This window comes from Desmodus rotundus, chromosome 11 (assembly GCF_022682495.2).
Source record: "Desmodus rotundus isolate HL8 chromosome 11, HLdesRot8A.1, whole genome shotgun sequence".
NCBI lineage: Eukaryota > Metazoa > Chordata > Mammalia > Chiroptera > Phyllostomidae > Desmodus > Desmodus rotundus.
The window spans coordinates 59,641,025-59,660,815 of record NC_071397.1 but is presented as its reverse complement, the minus strand read 5'-3'; the positions used below and the strand labels follow the sequence as shown (position 1 = coordinate 59,660,815).

General features: G+C 41.6%; 1 protein-coding gene across 1 annotated transcript in view; it reads right to left on the bottom strand.

The window, feature by feature from the left end:
* The window catches only part of CRYBG1 (crystallin beta-gamma domain containing 1), a 177,718-nt gene extending 158,642 nt beyond the window's left edge, over positions 1 to 19,076 (bottom strand). The window contains exon 1 of the mRNA XM_053913580.2: positions 18,489 to 19,076. Coding sequence (XP_053769555.1) covers positions 18,489 to 18,733 — 245 coding nt within the window. The 5' untranslated portion in view covers positions 18,734 to 19,076. The remainder of the gene's footprint in view (positions 1 to 18,488) is intronic.
* Positions 19,077 to 19,791: the final 715 nt, after the last annotated feature.

The window sequence follows — 19,791 nt, the reverse complement described above, 5'->3', positions numbered from 1 at the left end:
TTGTTTATTTTTAGAGAGAGGGGAAGTGAGGGAGAAATACAGGGAGAGAAACATCAATGCGTGGTTGCCTCTTATGCACCCCTTGCTGGGGACCTGGCCTGCAGCCTGGGCATGTGCCCTGACTGGGAATTGAACCAGCGACCCTTTGGTTCACAGGCTGGAGCTCAATCCACTGAGCTATACCAGCCAGGGCCCATCTGTATCTGAATCCTTGTCATGGGGGCTGCTTCTGTGAGAACCTACCTAGTATTCCATATTCCATATTCTAGAGAACCTCCCTTCAGTAACACTGTCTCTCACCACATACGGTTTTCAACAGTTAGAATTGGCTGGCATGTAAATGTTGGGGGTAACATCGTAATTTGTTAATATTTTTCAATCTCCTCAATAGCAAGTTGGAATCTATAGACAAATAGAATATAAAACCTGGAAAGAGATCGATGAAGATCACTTCATCCTCCCACTGGTTCTTTTTCTTATTTAAGGGATCTGAGCTGCATAGAGGTGACATGATTTACCTAAGAAGGTAACATAGCCAGACAATGACTGAACCAGGAGCAGAATTTAGATAGTTTGGTCACAAGCTCAAGACTGAAAACACTATGCCTCAAACCTATAAAGAAAACAGTATCCTAGTTTATCAAATCAGAAGATACATTATGTCCGCGTAGGAACTAGACAGAAAATTTCCAAGTCTTTGTTGTTTTGTAAATTGTTATCATTAGTAAGGCCCTCTAGGCTACAAATAGGAGTGTCTTCAAATACCTCAGTTTAAAGTTTATGATTCTATCCTGAATTAGTAAAAGAGGACCAAACATAAAGACAAAGATGTTTACATCTAAGAGAGTCCTCAAAATAACATTGATACGATTCACCCTTCATACTGTGTCTAAATCAGATGAGTAACTCTTACCCTTTTCATCTTTTCCCTGCTGCAATTGTTCAAGATGTACGAAGTTTTTACTCAGCGGGGTTCAGAAACTCTGTGCTTGCCAACCTGCCGCGAGACTTTGCTGGCTCTCTACTTCCACCAAGGGACGTATGTGCCCGCTGAACAGGGTGGACATAGTAATTACTCATCATTAGACGCAGTTCCGTTTCTGTATGTATTAGACATGGCTGCTTATTGCATTTATACCTTGACCGGCTTTCCTGAAAAAATTATGAACACAAATGTGTGATTCAGAGGACTTAGTCAAGACCAAACCTTATGAAGAAAAACCAGGTTTACTGCTCCTACTATAAACCAGGAATCTAACTACGCCCCAGGAAAGTCAAGTGGTTTTACTGAATAACATAGCTAATAGGTAGAGAGAAAGCCAAGTCTTCAGATTTCTGGTTTAGTTCTTTCCCTAAATTGTTATTGTTCATATTCTTCTCTGAGTTCATCCACGTTATTGGTAGGAACATCCAAAGGCTGTGATAGAAACAGCTGGGTTGCTGATCACAGCCTCCTCCCTACTAGTAGCCCATCAGGCGTGTGTAAGTGGCGGTCCACCAGCCCTCTGGCCCCCCGCCGAGCTTCGATGCCTTGGGGAACTAGGAGGCAGCCCCCCTGGTTGCTTTGGGGCTTCAGAATCTCTTGAGAATTCATTCACAGACCTTTTCAAATTACAAGTTCCCAAATGAACTTACTCTAAGGATATTTTAAATTGTTTAATACTTGAATTTCCTAAATACACTGTGTTTCATGCTACTCAAATTTCCACCTAAAAAAAAAACTGAAGGTGCGTGTTAGGAACCGAACAAGAGGATCTCTGTCTGGTGGGGTACCGACTTCTGGGGATTTGCTCCACTGAAGTGGTGGTACAAGTCGGAACAGCGTCTTTGGTGATCAAACTCCAAACAGTGAAATGCCCTAGAGACAAGTGTCTTTCAAAAGAGTACAAAGTAAGTTAAGAGTCAAACTTCAGGATTCAATTGACAACCATCTGTTACTATAAAAATTCCATTATTTTCTACATGTAGAATTTTCATAGAAATCCTTTGTTAGAAATTTAGTATTTGTCATAGTGTGATCTTTAACTAGAATGTAAAGATCAATATCTTACTCAACTAATCAAATAAGTAGTTTTCAATTTCTTCTTCTACATCAATATCAATTTTGCTCCGTGAAGTTTACCCATTTAAATTTAAAAAAAAAGAAAGCAGAAGGAAGGACATTGCAATAAGCCAGTAAAGCTACAAAATACTTTTTTTTTCTCGGTTCACTCTGCTGGGATATTTGTGGTGCTCGAGTGAAGAGTGCACTGGCTACATTTCGGAGTCCTGGGACACAGTCCCAACTCTCATCAAACAACTTCACGCCTCACTTGCTGAATCTGCACAGTGGAGAAAACCAAACCTGACGAGCTCTCTGAATTGTCTTGGAAGGCCACATGAGCGTCCTCTGTGGACTATGTTGTGTTTGTAAGAGAAAGGTAACACGGTGGCAGCAGCTGAGAAGGAAATATGGGCATGTCCGTCCAGCTGCAACAATTCCCACAGGCATTAGGTGGCGAAAGACTGAGGTGAGTGGGGAAGAACACTGAGAAGGCGGGGGCCATGCGGGGTGGCAGCAACAGGGTCCACAGAGCCCTCCACGTACACCCTGTCCCTCTGCAGAAGGACACAGATGGGAGCATCCCATTCCAGCTTCTGCGCAGAATTCCAGGGGTGGGGAGAAATAGAGACGAGACTAGGATGGAATAAAGATAGGGAAAAGCGAATACTGGCACGTACCCACTCATTTCTGAAAAGACAACAGGACAGGAGAGAGAATTTACAAGGCTTCCAGAAAAGAAGTGGTGAGACCACGGGGTGAGTCACTGGGCGCAGGTGCTTCCTCTGCCTACGGCATCACGGTTCTCACGGTTCTCCGGCACCTTCACACACTGTTTCCAAGGAGCCTCTCAACTGCTTGGTTGGGGGCCAGGCAGATTGGAATCATCCCCATTTCATTGATGAGTAAATTCCCTGAGGAACCAAGAGTTTGGATGATTTGCCTAAAGTCATCTAATTCGCAGCCGAGAAATCTAGGCTTAAAACCCAAGCCCTCTGATTTCTCTGTCAGTGGGTTTTTGGTTTTGCTGCTTCTTTTCTGTCATGATGGGTCATTGGTAAATGGTAAGAAGCTTATATATTGGGTTTTAAGTGCATTATTGTTATTTCACACCTGCGGTGGAATAAACTCGTAGTAATTCATAATCTGAATATTAGATCAACGGACACTTCCTACAGTAGATAAAGTTTATTTAAAAAGAAAAAATAAAACAAGCACTGGGACATTTTGACAACCCAGTGAGTCCCTGGGTCAGTCTCAGTGCTCTGTCAGTAGAGGTCTCGTGGGCGATGATGACCCAGTAGCCATGCAGTACATTATCGTTTGATTTGAAAGGTCCGAGAAGCATTTACAGCCTGTGGTAAGTTTGCTGGCTGCTGTGTCATTCATTCTGAAAATTTATAGACTCTGAGATTTAGAACTGAAGCAAAAGCAGATGAGGTTAACTGCTTGCTATATGTTTTGTTTTTCATTTAACAGCTAAAAAAGTTAGCACTCATGTATGGAGGAATGCTGAAAACATGGTATTCATTTAGCTTGCCAAATTCTGAGTGTGTTTTCCATAAGGACAAGGTCATGAGCACACATGTGGATGAAGAAGAAATATATAAGTGGATGTAGAGGACTGTATATATGAATATGCAAATTGCCAAGAACAGGAGAAAAATTATAAGGGGTGAGCCATAAAAATCCCAGAATGCAAAGAGAAATGAAACAACTGAACCAATAATATTCAAATGAAACAAGAGGACTGGAAATATTTAAGGTATCCTCTTTATCTTTTAAGTACAGGCGTCAAACACAGTGCACAGAAGAATTTATTGCTTCCTTCTCTCTGTTCCAATAGCAATTTGCTTATAATTTAAACTATCTTCATTTTCCACTAACACCAGCTCAGACCTGACCTAATTCAACTCCCCTAGTCAAGTCTGCATTACTCAAACATAAAGCGTAATGAGAAGAGCATCCCACTTAGATTTAGATGGTGTCAGTCAGAACCCCAGCACGAGACGTGGCACACACAAAAGGGATGACTGAAAAGTGTTTAAAGAACCGACTACTATTCACAAGATGTGAGCAGATGAGGGGAAATTGATAAGAAATGGTAGCCCAGCCCAGGGCTCCCAACAGCAGGAAGACGCAGAGACAAGGGGAGGGAGGGAGTGCTGGAGTGAGCAAGACCTGAGCTGCAGGAGAGCTGTTCGCCCATCAGAGGCTGCGGCCTTCGGGGAAGTAACAAAACCACTACCACACTCCAGCGTGACCTCCCACTCCTGTCCCCTCCTCTAAAATCTCCCATTGGGTGAGCCTAATTAGAAACTAGAGGGCAGAGAGCTTGGTCCCTGCAGTCTGTAAATACAGCTCCTAGAGTACAGAGAAGGGTGGGGAGTGGATCTGGAAGGGCAAAGAGAGAACATCCAGAGACTGAGGTTTCACACAGAGATGTTCACAGTGGCATTGCTTATAATAACGAAAAATTAGAAAGAATCTAAATGTCTAGCACTAAGAAAATTATTTTATATATTTTAATGAAGTGAGAAAATGCTTATGATATAGTGTTAAGTGAAACAGGATACAAAACGCTTTAAATTGCTGCCTTTGTGATTTCATCTTTATTGCTAAGATATATGAAAATATACACAGAATGTTAATAGTGTTATCCATAGATAGTGAGATTATATATTATTATAATGATGTGGTAGATCTGCCAAGGTAGCTAAGGCAAATGTAGACTACATCAATAAATAAAATTAGACCCTCAAGCATAAAAAAACAGTCCCCTGCAAGGTTCACTGCCCTGGTCACTTGCATAGAACTGGATAGGACATTTAAAACATAACATCAACCAATTAAACTTCCTCAAAGGTAAAGTGGTACTTTCAAGCCTGGAGTCCCACTTTTGTGAGGAACATAAAAGCACAAACTGGACACATTTCTCTTTTCTGTAGAGCTCCTTTCCACAGTCACATCACTCTTTCTCATGTCCCCCCAGCAGCTCTTTAAACAAAGTATATGAAAAGGTCATGACCCTTCTAACCACTAAAAGACTATGCCTCTCCCATCCCAACAGATCATTCAAAATAAAAACAACTCTTAACCCTAAAACAAAATCTTAATAAAATGAAACAACATAAAATTCCAAGTATGTTCTGGATTTTTTCCCTCTCCCTCATTCCTGCTTTGCTGACACTGTAAATACATGCTTAAGTTACCAAGTAAGTGCTCTAGCACTGTGCATAGGCACACAAAGTACCCAGTGCTGGAGTGTGTGTGTGTACAGACATACAGACACACACACGCACACCATGCATGCACACACATACACACATACGCACACCACACACACACTCACACACACACATACACACAGACGCATCTTTAGACTCCGATTAAATATAACCATCAATTTAGAGACTTGATGCACATTTAACTGGACTGCGTGTAACCGCACACACACAAACGTCGCCAAGTGTTCTTTGGAATTCCTTCATCAGTAACAGTGTCGAAAGCTCTCAAGACTTATCAGTCCTCAAAAAGCAAAATAAAACAACAACAAAAACTAAATACAAATAAATGAATGATCAACCCTCCAGCCTCTGTATCTCTCAGCCTCTGTCTTGGACATGTTTGAATATTTTATCTTCTTCCTGATTATAACAGTAAGTATGGAAACTTTTCAATATTTTAATGGTGGATATTGGGCTTCTCCAGAAGACAGAATAGTGAAACGCAGTTTCCCAATGATAGGACTTGAACTGGTTTGCCAGCCCTCAGCTCGGGGCCTCACACCAGCAGATGCCCATAAAGTTTGTTTAATAAGTGAATTACACTAGAGCAGTTCCACTCTCCCACGTACTTTCCTTCCTGAGTGTGACAGACACACTGAAGACCACAGATCAAGATCGCTTTTGAGAAAGGTAACGTGTGCAGCCACTGGAGTCACAGATGAAAGAGGCAGACTTGACCCTTCTGTTGCCATTATCACTCAATAATTGTTTTTAAAATTAGAGACAGTAAGACAACATAAATAAAGTTAGAGAAAGTCAGTAATAAGCACAATTGAGCAGAAAGTATAGTTTAAGATAAAGTAGCAAATCTTTAGTTATACTCTGAGTGGCGCTAATGACTATAATAGTGTATGCTTTAAAATAACACATTCTAAATACCAGAGCATATACATTTTTAGGCTAGAATAATGGAAAAAGACATTTACTCTCTTCTATGACCTATTGTGAGTTAGTTCTGTGCATATAATACTCATAGAAATTTATGAGTTTTCTTAAATTGAATTTATTAAATACATAAAAGTGAAAATAAATTCCATTTTGAGAGAAATGGGGACTAAAAACAAATGTACTAGATCTTATAAAGATAGAGATTGTTTAAAGTGTTTTCATAATTCTTTTACATCAAACTCTCTAGATCCACACCTTTCAAGCCAACAGTATCTCCTATAAACTTGAAATGCTGGTCACTAGCATTTTCTTTCCTCTTTTAGGACTGTGATGAATCTTTATACAGAGCAAAAAACCCTCACATTTTTCACCTTAGGTTCCTTTGCGTACTCTGTGAATCATCCCAGCAGCAGGTAGTAGTAACACTTTATGACTTTGAGAGTAGACTGAAAATCAGGTGTAACAAGTTCAGTTACCACTTTACAGACTGAGTCACTGATTCTCAGCAGAACGATCTCAAGACAAAAGATTCCCCAGAAAGCCAGGTGCCCCATGGACTTCCCAATGCACATGAATTCTTCATTCCTGCACATTCTCCTTCTCTACAGTGCACCAAGGTGGGGTGCAGATAATGCTTCCCTCCTGGTTTTTGAGAGGGTAATTGCTCTGCGAATAAATGGATGACTACATTTCTATTGGATGTGTCTAATCTTTAGCTAGTTACCTCCTCAAACATACACACTCTACCAAAGGCTCATTCAATGACCTTCAGTTTTCTCATGGTGCCGTGAAAATATTATGAACCTTGGGGTCGGAAAGACCTGAGTTCAAACACTGTTCTGTCATCTACTCATTAAATAGGCTTAGACAAGCTACTTTCAGGTTGTGTTTTCTCAAATGTAAATAGGGGGAGGGCAGAGCTCTATGCGGATTAGCTCTCACAGAGCTGCTGTGCATAAATGAGACACACCGAATACGAAAGCAACTGTCACAGACTCGGTACTGAGTAGTTGCTCGTACCCTTTATCCTGTTTATTCTTGATAAAATTTCTTATGCTAACTTATAGGAGAGATTGGGGCTTATCTCTCTGAAAAGATCCCTCTTCCTGCATTCCCCCCCACCACACCCATTTTCCTCAGAAAATGTGCCCAAACCCAACTAACTGGCTGTCACTTTTGCTGACTGATGAGTCATCGAGTGTCATAAAGATAAAAATTGGTGCTCCTCTTTGTTTAACATCACTGGCTTTGTAAATTTGTGTAATCATAACACACACAGACAAGCAGCCAGGGACCCAGTAGTGAGCAAGGAAGGTGATGTATAAACTCCTGAGGAGCTTCTCTGCAGGAAGAAAGCACCTGACCATGGAGGAGACAAGGTCTCCCTGTATCTTCCACGGTTATCACCCAGCCCCAAGACTGTGGTCCCCTTATGAGTGCAAAAAATAACTTCTAATGAAAATGAAGTCACAGGGCAGGTACGATTAAATGCCAACAACGCACTGGCTACTAGGACTTCTAGGTCAAAGTATTTGAAACTTCTTACAGGGTGAGATTAGACAATCACAAAACGCAAACTGGTAAAACTCAAAACTTGGAACAAATGCCAGGCATTCAGTCGTACCTTGCTTTTCTCTTGAAACAAATCCAAAATCTAGTTTTAGATTAGCTTGTTTAAACATGTTTACTGACTCATCGGGGAATACCAACGCTCTTGTTTCTGTCTAAAATATGCTCCAATGAAGGATTCCTGATCGATAACTTAGTCTACCCCAGAAAAAATTGTTTGGGGTAGACTAAATGCTAAAAAAGAATGGTTTTGTAATCCTACCTTGGAGTAACTATATTTTCTTGTTTTGCAAATAACAACAACCAGTTAGTTCATAGGAGCTAACCAAGCCAACATTTGCCAGGCAGTAGAGCCAAGAAGGGCTGGCAAGGCCTGGGGGAGCCTCCACTGCACAGGCTTGAAAAGGGTTTGCACATGGCATTCAAAATAAAGGAGACACTGTATTTCAACCTGCATGTCACAGTTTGCTTCAACTGTCCTATCTTTTTCAAACAGCACATGCAAGCACAATCAAGCTGTGCTTTCATAAGATACTTATGAATCCATCAGTGCTATCAAAACATTTAAGTCACAGATAAAATATATATTACATGTCACAGCACCAGCATTACTTGAAGCCCTGTAAAGAGAGTTTTTACATGTGTACGATGTGCATCCATGCTACAATTAAAAATGACATTGTTACTATAAAACAGGACATGCGCGAGCTTTAAATTTTTTGAAAACATGAATTAAGTTAGTTTGTAGGGGTTTTTTTTGTTTGCTTGTTTTTAGTTAGTAGGTGAAGTACTAAGTACGCAGGAACCCTGAGAGCGTTCACTGTGTCGTAACCAGTCTACAGTGTACTCACCGGCTGAATAACGAGTAACTCACTAGAGGGATCAGACAGTTTCATAGCCGTTGGTTTATGAAACTAGAGGAAGATTTCCAGAGGAATAGTCATCAGGAAGTCAGATGAGCCAATTGGGCTCCTGTCAAAGGTTGGTATAGGCCAGGAACGGAGAGGTACAGTCTACAATCCAAGAGAACCCAAGAACAGATGACCAGGAACCAGAAAACCTGAGTTTTGGTCCTCCTTCCTCCATCTGCCTTGCGGTCTTTGAACTTGAATTTCCTTATCTACAAAATGAGGGTGTGGGCTTACTGCACAGAGCATTCTGAGCCACCAGTGGGATAAAATATCAACAATGGTTTATAATCCTTGAAGTGTAAGAATAACATAAAATGAAACTTGTATTCACTGCCAGGGAATCGTCAATGATAAATCAGGAAGTAAAACCAAAAGATTCAAGCAGCAAGAGTTCTAGAGACCTACAGTTAGAGCTGTTCCTAGCCCAAGCAGAAACTGTAAATTTCCAGGACCACCTATCTGGCCAATTATCTCTGACCTTGCATTCTGCTGCATATGCCAAGACTGCGGGAGAGGAAGGAGGGGGTGCCAACTAGGACCACCTCTTGTTATGCTGTTTCCTGACAAAGCTTGAGCAGAAGCCCCAAACTTGGGATTTAGACACAATGCTTTTGTATATAGCATACAAAATTTAGAATTTAGAATTTAGAATTTCTGCTTTAAAACTGTTTTTTCTGGAGCTCCGGCCAAGATGGAGGCATAGGCAGAAACTCTTTGGACCAAAAATTAACTTCATTTTCTCTATATATCAAAATTTCTGCTTGTCAAGTCTAGACCCTAAATATACTTGATGTGGGACTATAAAGAAGGCAGATTAACCACAGTGATGTCAGTTTGCAGTGATTAACTGCCAGACTCAAGACCATGGGGTGGGGCGGGTGGGGGCCCAGCCCCAGCCCTATGAGCCTTATGGTCGAACTACCATACCGCTCTGTGTCTCATTTTCCTCAAAATTGGGATACCAATAGTACTTATTCTTTGGGATGTTATGAATTAACTATAGTGAGTTCATATTTGTAAAACACTTAGAACAATGTCTGATACACAGTGTATGCTAAATAAAACAGCGTCTTTCAATCAAATCTTGATGGAAAACAATGTATTCATGGACATGGCCTGACGTTCTTATTGTAAACTAAATGAATGCATCCTCAATTTGCTTATCTTGTTCATAGCACATATTATTTTGCCTCTTGACACCAATTGTAAGATAAAGAACTATCCAGGTAGAAAACCATCCCCCCACCCCCGCCAAATATAGGAGCTTATGCTACTGCTTATTAACTTCTTTGAAAAAATAAAGAGGTAAATTATGCATGCTGTCTTTCTGTAACTATTGACCAAATCTCTTATTTGAGCTGTTGAAATTACCTTCAGGATGCCATAACCCTAATTTCTAATAAATGACACTCAGCTAGTGTCACTGGCTTGAAATGTCACACAGCAGGGAAAAATACAGCCAGCAGCCAGCTCTTTTCACCGCAGAATATTATGCCAAGCCTAACAACAACTTACTTTTACACATTTAATTGCCATCTACGGGAAGGTTAAAAACAAAAGGCACTTGTTAATTCTGTTTCATTTTTCTGTGTTAGCTACAGGTTCAACCTGTACTCACTTTGTCTGTAATTGGTGATGAGAGAAGCTGGGGACACTGTGAGTGAACTTGAATTCTCCGTCCCACCTGTATGTCCCTGGGGTCCCTTGGCACTTGTCAAAATGATCCCTCATTTTGAAGGGTCCCTGTCATCGCTTCACTTCCACTGAACAGGCCAATCCAGGAGACACATGGTGCTGTAAAGGCAGCACTAAGCAAGTGCTCGTTCTCTAGGATGAAGACTTCTCGTAAGTCGAACCCACAGAGGTATTTTGATGAGGAAGTTGGGTGGGCCCAATGTGGCTGTGTTTTAAGGGAGCTGTAAGTGAGCTAATGAGACTCATAAACAATTGACTGGCCGTCCTGGCCACACTCCCCACAAGTGTCAGACGAAGTTCATACATCCCTTATCTTGAAAACTCAGCTCCGGGAAACACAGTGACTTCAGTCAGAATTCGTTTTTGTAAAGTGAATATATGGAAAGACACCTGCTGGATGTGCCATACAATTTGGTATAAAAGTAAGGACATGCTGTTTTAAAGATCCCCTGCCTTTGAGATCATAGGCAATGCTGGACTCTCCTGGACACAGACTCCAAACCCATTTTGACAAATAGTGGTTAGACACCAAATTAGCCCCCCACACAAAATAACGACCCTCTCTGGGTCTTTAAATCTGTCCAAAGAATGTCAAGAATCCTTCTTTTTCAACCTGTCATTTTAGAGCGTCAGCATCATGTTTACCGATCACGGCAGCCAAGGTCTTCAAGCCGGTGTGCCACATTCCCGGCTGTCATCCCTTTTAGGTGCCAAAATATGACCAAAGGATTAAAGTAAAACAATCTTAGGCTTCAGATTTTAAGAACTGGAGAAAAGGATGTATGCATAATCCTGAGTAAACGATTCTTTTTTATTTGTTTTAAATGCCACTGTGAAAATAAAACTTTCCATGATCTTCCTTTTGGTCCAGTGTTGGGTACAGTCTGAGGTGGCCAGAACCTCGAGAGACCTGGACCTTTGATGATCTCCATATCGGAGGGCAAAATTTCTCCTTAATTATTCAACGTGAGTGAAACTTCTTTAGGAGAGAAAAAATTCTGCTTCTTCAAGATAATCCTTCTAACCTCAGTGTATTTGATTAAACCTTCTATTACTGCATTTAATGAGTCATATGCTACTTTATTCATCTTCATTCATGTGCCCCACACTCCCCTGGACTGCAGGTTTCCTAGGCATTACCTCTGATTTCATTGTCCTATTTCCCAGTGTATGATACAGAGTAAGTGCTCAGTGAAGGCTTGTTGAACAATAAAAAAAACTTCTCTTATAAATTTGATTGATAATCATTTCAATAAGACACAAAGGGAAATTTGTGCCATAGAACGGTCTATCATTAATCCTAGAAAAGCTTTTCTGTAGGTTAGATCCCACTGCTTTTCATGAACAGGAGCTCTGAATCTTCTAAATAATAAGTATAACATGAAGCGGAGATTAAGCAGTTATTGGATAAAGTGTTTCAAAGTAGGCAGAAATGCACACTTCAAATAATCTTCTCACCAGACACATTTTTGTATTAAATAATCACTTTTTTCTACATGGATATTTCTGAAACACAACTGACCCCTTAGTTAAACTCAAATTTTAAGACAGATATGTTTTGTTTAGTTGGGGTGGGGGGAGCAGGGAGGTAAGGGGTTGGGCAGAGAGAGAGAGAGAGAGAAATAAACATTGATTTGTTTTTCTACTTATTTATGCATTTATTGGTTGATTCTGCTTTGTGCCCTGACCTGGAATTGAACCTACAACCTCAGTGTATCATCAGGACAACACTCTAGCCAACTGAGCTACCCAGCCAGGGGACATATATGTGTTTTTAATGTTCATAGTAAGTGGATATTTTGAATGAATATTAGGAGTTAGAAAATGAGTTTCAGTAGCTAATGTGTGTGCTGCATTGCTTTAATCATCGACAAATAATAAAGCAGTGATGACTGTCTCACCTTTACAAACAAGATTTATAATGAAAGACAAACAAGGAAAGAGTGAACCCAAGCTCAGAAGTTCCACTAAAGGTCTCCACACGCGTTTATATCACTTGCATATGGGCTACAAGCAGAGTGACTAAGAGCACGGAAACAGAGGGTGGATAAGTGACATGATGTCAGAGATAAGTGGCAAAGATCATCATTCCACTGTAAACTCAGACTTCAAAATCACTTCAGGAGAAACTTTTCCAACTTAAAGTATAAAGTAGCTTTTCTTTGGCGTCCTAAGTCAGCTGTATGAAGATTTTTAAGTCTCTGAATGCATAAGGGGCCACCCTGTGCAGACGAACACGCACACCCAGATACTCAAAGGTACTTCAAGGCTGGAAAGACTGATTACAACTTCTTCTGGGCTTCTGAACTTGTTTGACTCCACTTACAGAGTAAAACGTATTTATTCATGCTGCTACTGTTACTATGACAACGACAATTACAGCCACCACTGCCACTATCACTCCTGTTTCCACCTGGTTTGGGCTGGGCCCTGTGCCAGGTGTTTTACACATATAACATCAAATCCTCAAAGCGCTCCATAAGAAAAGAGCGATGTCCATTTTACAGGCGAGAAAGCTAAGCTGAAGACCGAGGCTCAACAGAGCTCACGGCACGGCAGAGGCAGATTTCAGACCGCGTCTGTCCCACGGCACAGTCTTTGTGTTTTCACTGCAGCGTGCTCTCAGAGCTGCTACTTACTGGGCGTCTGTTACCTCCCGGACCTGGGCTAGTCATTTTAGACACATATTTGTAACCCTCAAAAACAACGCAAAGAGGTGGGTCACAGATCATGAAACCGCAGTTAGAACTGTAAAGAAACTTCCCAGGAGCTGACAGCTACTAAGTGGCAGAGCTAAAATTTGAATTCCTCATGTATCAGTGGGAAAACAAAATAAACCTTAAATTTCAAACTCTTGCCTTTGGCATAAACGAAACAAGAGAAATAACCCAGTATTGACCTGTTTAGATGTAACATTAGATAAAACTAATATAGACTAACCACTATGTCCTTTATGTTAGAAATAATTAAACCTGTTTGGAGTATAAACGATTGCTGTTTTTCTGCGGAGTAAAAGAATAGTTTATCCTCACAACACTCTAGTGCAGCACTTTTCAACCTTTTCCATCTCATGCCCCGCATCAACTACTTACTAACGTTCTATGGCACACCAAAAAATATATTGTGTTTTTGCCGATCTGATCAAAAAGTACGTATAATTTAAATTCACTCACACCAGATGACTATTGTTATGTTGGCTGATGTCATTTTTTATTTGGCACTCTAAAGGAAAAGCGGCCAGTGCCCCTGAATAAAGTTAGGTATTGCATGTTTTAAAAATTCTTGCGGCACACCAGTTGAAAATCGCTGCCGTAGTGATGTAAACAAGAAGTTGTTTTCCCTTTATAAGAGGGAAAGGTCCAGTTCAAATACAGAATAACTAAGGGACTGCTTGACAGGGAGGTAGGTCTCTAGCCGCCCAGTGAGGAGCCTCTGCCCTCTGGCGCTAGCTGCATTTTGTTCTCTCCAAATGAAACCAGGTCTGCTGATTTTCAGAGAATTATCAGGCCCACCCACTACTTGAGTTTGGCTCTCCTGAAGAAGGCATTAATGCTTCCTTCTAGGTTTGGGGTTTAATTCTGATCCAGGGTGATCATTTTTAGTTTATTGCATTGACCTTTGGTTAAGTGCCCATTTCTAATCAAAACACTGGGTACCTTAATTAGAGAAAGTAAAAAGAAAGCACCATTTCCATCATATAGCAGAAAATAAACACAAAATTACTACTTAAAAGGAGGTTTGGCTAGATACTAACAAGAAAAAAGAGAAAAAATTCCCATTTATTGAATGTTTACAATACGCCAGTCATGGTTTTAAGCACTTGACATACATTAACCTGTTTACTTCTTTTTTTAAGTATATTTTGCTTATGTTATTACAATTGTCCCAATTTCTCCCCGTTTGCCCCCATCTGCCCAATATGCCCTTTCCCTCCAGCAATCCCCCCCTTAGTTCATGTACATGGGTCATGTCTGTAACTTCTTTGGCTTCTCTATTTCCTATACTATTCTTAACATCCCCTGTCTATTTTATACCTACCAATTACAGTTTTTAAACCCTGAACCTATTCCCCCATTCTCCCCCTTCTCCCTCCCAGCTGATAACTCTCCAAATGATCTCTATTTCTACAAGTCTGTTCCTGTTCTGGTTGTTTGTTTGTTTTAGATTAAGCTATTGAGAGTTGTTGTGAATTTGTTGCCATTTTAACATTCATAGTTTTGATCTTCTTCTTTTTCTTAGATAAGTCCCTTTAACATTTCATGTAAAAATGGCTTGGTGATGATGAAATCCTTTAGCTTTATCTTGTCTGGGAAGTACTTTTATCTGCCCTTCCTTTCTAAATGATAGCTTTGCTGGATAGAGTAATCTAGGTTGTAGGTCCTTGCTTTTTATCATTTTGAATACTTCTTGCCAGGCCCTTCTTGCCTGCAAAGTTTCTTTTGAGAAATCAGATGATAATTTTATGGGAACTCCTTTGTAGCTAACTGTCTACTTTTCTCTTGCTGCTTTTAAGATTCTCTTTTTATCTTTAACATTTGGCATTTTAATTATGATGTGTCTTTCTGTGGTTGTCTTTGGGTCCAATTTGTTTGGGACTCTCGGTACTTCCTGGACTTATTTGTCTATTTCCTTCACCAAATTAGGGAAGTTTTCTTTAATTATTTTTTCAAATAAGTTTTCAATATCTTGCTCTTCCTCTTCTCCCTCTGTCACCCCTATGATTGGGATGTTGGCATGTTTGGAGGTGTCCCAGGGTCTTCTTATACTATCCTTGTTTTTTTGAATTCTTGTTTCTTCTTTCTGTATTGGTTGAATGTTTATTTCTTCCTTATGCTCCAAATCATTGACTTGAATCCAGGCTTCCTTCCCTTCATTGTTTGCTCCCTGTAGATTTTTCATTTCACTTATTGTAAACTTCATTCATTCCTTTATGTTCCTGCCATACTCAGTGAGTTCTCTGTGCATCCTTATCAGTGTTTTGAACTCTCCATCTGATAAGTTAGTTATCTCTGTTTCATTTGTTTCTTTTTCTGGGGTTTTCTTCAGTTCTTTCATTTGGGCCATATTTCCTTATCTCCTCAGTTTGGCAGCCTCCCTGTGTTTGTTTCTTTGTATTAGGTGGAGCTGCTTTGACTCCCTTGAAAAGCCACTCATCTGCATGCACGTGGCTTCTTTAAATCCTTGGTTGTCGGACCTCCATACAGTTCGATTTTCCAACAGTTCTGGGTGTTATCTGTTTTGAGATTTAGTTGTAATTCTTTTTGGTGTTTGTGCAGGGAGAAATGTGTCTACCTATGCTCCCTCTTGACTGGAAGTCAACCTGTTTATTTTTATAACAACCTCTTATTATTCCCCTTTTGTAGAGAAGAAAACTAAGGTACAGAAGTTAATAACTTGCTCAGGATGACACAGCTATGTGCCACAGTAAGTAGAAGAACAGGGACTTAACCCCAGACAGAGAACCCGTGCTTGAACCCATGTTTACAAAATGGAGTGTAATTTGAAACCCAATGAATGGTAGTGCCATTTATGGCTGCTAAGGAAAGTCAGGCCAGAGCTCACCATGCCCTCTCCACACACACCACTGAGCCCTCTGATGGAATGAGACCAACGGACTAGACAAGAGATGGGGCTGATGCAGGAGGCCAATGGCTCTATTGCTACGAAAAACAACATTAACACATTTACCAAAACCAAGCTGAAGAAAACCTTTAAGGGAATATTCTAGGAAGAGAGAAAGCCATGTTCAAATTATTTTATGTAAAGAAAGCAAGCAACCATCTTTGATTTTTAGAACATCTACACTAAAAGCCACAAATATTTGCAGAGTACAGAAATCTGTCATCCATATACTTTGAATCATCATTGGAGTTCTAAGCTCTTCTAGGAAGAAAAGCATTTTCCCCCACCTAATCCTATTTTCTCCATTTCTTCCATTAGATCTTTGCGTTTATAATACTGATGGTGGTGGTGGTTCCACATTTACTGGGTTTCTACTTTGTGCCCAGAACTGTGGTAAAAGTTTTGCATTTCATGACATAAACACTCATTTGATGTTCGTTACAGCCCCACAGAGTCAGTATTACTATTTTCTCCCTTTTCCAGATGAAGAAGCTCGGAAAGATGAAGATACGTGCCCAAGGTCACACAGCCATTTTGTTTTTGTTAGCTCTAAAACCCCATAATACTAACTGTCTACGTTCAGAAAACATGAGCGGCCACCTGACTGGCCCACCCTTATGTAGAGATGAAGGCCCCAGTATGCTCTGCACCCTCCAGCCAAGTTCCGCCACCTCCAAGTCCTGGACAGAAATGAATGGAGCCACACTGGCCAGTGACTGGCCAGAAACCTCAGTGCACTTGCACCACTCTCCTTGGACTTGAAACAGGTACACTCTCTCGGAAGTACATAAAATATTTATGAAGATGATCGAACTAGAAAAACATCCCCCAAACAGACCAGTATGTTTAGTTTTCAGCACATTTGTGAGTATAAAGTTCATCATAGTTCTGAAGGAATGAAGAGAGTGCTTCAAGACAGAACTAAAACACAAGCCGCTCAAGGAGAGGAGCAAAAGCTCCTAATCTAAGTTTTATTCTAAAATGCACTTGTATTTGAATAAATTGTCCATCGCTGTGAATGGTTACATTCTGATAGCCAGGAAATGATGAGACTAGGTCAGAGGAGAACAACCAGTATGGATATGTTTAAAACATTTACTGAAGTAGTAGGAAAAGTACTTCTACACGGAGGACATCATAATTAAGTAACATATTTTGTCAGAAATTTCAGTTCTTCAAATAAATAAAAATATGATAAAATATTAGAAAAAATAAAATGCCTTCTCTCGTAGCACTCCTCTGCTACACCCTCACACGTAGACCCTCACACATAGACCTCCTGAACCACTAGTGCTTTTCAGGAAGCACTGTGCTATTCTGAGGCTTGGTGATGTTCACAGTGCAACTTCTGCCTGGAACTCCTTGCTTCTCCTCTTTTCCCATCTGACCAAGCCACTTCATCCATCCTCCTCCAGGAAGCCTCCCTCCTCTGAGCTAACATCTATCAAAGCATTTATCCCACTCTTTACTTTTTTGTCTCCACAAGAGACCAAGAATTCTTTGATGACAGAGATCACTCTTACTGTTTTTTTATATCCCAGCACTTAGATAAGGCATTCAATAAAATTGATACTAAATGAATAAAAATATATTGCAAAATTAAGACATTTTTAGAAATAAAAGGAAAAATGTCTAAAGTGCAAATCTTGCGCAATTTTATTCTGATCCTCGTTCATAATGGTGTGTCTTAAAAACACACAGAAGGATTTACTTAAGTGTCCTTCATTAAAAACATTTTCTACATCCAAACCACACGTAGACATACTGTCACTTCAAACTGATTTTTGTTCAAGAACGTATCAATTTAGACAGTATAACTGAATAATTACACACAGAATAAAGCCACCACGAGATAATAATAAACATTAAAAAGCTCAATGACAATTACATTTTGAATAACTAGATGCCTAGTTCTGCCACTGATTCCAATAGGAACAAGCCATTCACTCGTTGGTCTCATAAAACCCATAAAACGGGGGTAACCACCCCTGCCGCTTTCCCATTCAGATCTTGTAAGCACAATGTAGATATATCTTAAGAATGAGGGTGGCGGGTCTTCACAGTGAAGGCACCATTACCGAACGTATTATATAATCCCAAGGCAGCGTTCCTACCATCATTCATTATGCTAATACCCCTTCACTATCCTCCCCCTCTTCTTAGCAGGTTGATAGCGTGGCCTCTTGCATGACTTCGTTGACCGTCCAAATAAAGAGCACACCGGCTGGGCACAAGTTTCCCTCGCTGGTGCTTGGTCTGAGCCAGACACGGCGAGGGACCCGCCCGCAGAGGCCAGACTGCGCCCCTCTGCACCCCGTTACACTCGTGCCAGGCGAAAAGGATCCCGGGCTTTCGCCCTCCCCCAAGCGGGGTCGAGTGAGGTTGACGGTGGAGAGGACTCAGGGATCGGCGTACCCGGAGTGGAGGAGAGGAGGAGGAGGAGGTGAGGCTGGAGGTCGTGGGCGGGAAGCTTACCTGGCCTCGCCGAGGGGCGCCGGGGGCGGGTGCGGAACGAACACCCCGCAGTCAGACGGCGGCGGCGGCTGCTTCTTCTTGGAGCGCCAGATGTGGAAAGGGGTGTGCTTCTTGGAGGTCCTGGACCGGCTGGACTCCCCGGGGTCGTCCTGAGGTGGCAGCGAGAGTGGCATCTTCTCCTCCGCCTCCTCCACCCGCTGGTCCGACGCTGCTCTCTCGGCCGCCCGGCCCTTGTGGAAGAACATACCTGGCCTCCAACTCGCCCGCCTCTCCCCGCGCGCCGTGGGTCCCCGCCCCCGCGGCAGGGAGTTAGAGGACCCAGACGGAGTCGAGCAGGAGCAGCACCACAGCGCGTGCCCTCCCGGGAGAGGCGCCGGCCTGGCCGCTGCACAGCGCCCCGGCGTGGCGAGGGCGGCACGGGGCGCCTGCCCAGGTGAGGCGCGCGCGTCGGGAGCCCCAGGTAAAGCGCACTCAGTTCTCGGCCTCCCCTCGTGCGGCGAGTGCGGGGCGGCGTCACCTACTGGAACCCTCGGGAACTGCGTCTCCTGGCGCCGCGTCCCCTTATCTGGGTTGAAAACCAGAACTGGGTCTGATTTCGACAAAGCCTCCGGTACTTCTGCCATCGGTCGCCTGGGGAGTTGTTGGCCGCTCTCGACCTGTACAAGCCATCAGGATAAGTGACTTAACCATGAGCCCCGCCTGAAAAAGGATGGGAGAGGCGCATCCCATGGTCGGGCCACCCGGCAATTAGGACTATTCCGCTCAGGCCTTTGGGTGGCTTGGGCAATATCATATACTGGGTGGTTTCTGTTTCTGTTTGTAAACAAGGGTGCCAACTTCTCATCTCTCCCTTCAAGAGTCTAAATAATTAATTTGTACTTGCATCTCATAAAGTACAAAAGAATAAAAACCAGAAGGTAATTAGACACATTACCCAGTTCCCAAAGGACTTAATAGGTCACTCCCAGTGAATTAAATGCCAGTCCCACAAGGTTCTCGTCGTCTGCTTTACTGCTAATGATTTTCTTTAATAACTTCACAATTGTGATTAAATAGCAAAGGCAACTAATATTTAAGCAAAGGAAGTACATGAACAATTATTTTGGGCATTATTAGAGTAAAAAGAGATCTAGAACCAGCTTAAAAATTCAGTGCAGTACGAAGTCCCTCTTACACTGTAATACTTTCCTAATTTTTCTCTTGAAAGATCCAGCTCATTCATTCATTGACTCATTCATTCAAGGAACATTTATTTATTTGTTTATTTTAATTCTTAGCCAAGAAGATGTTTTCATTGATTTGA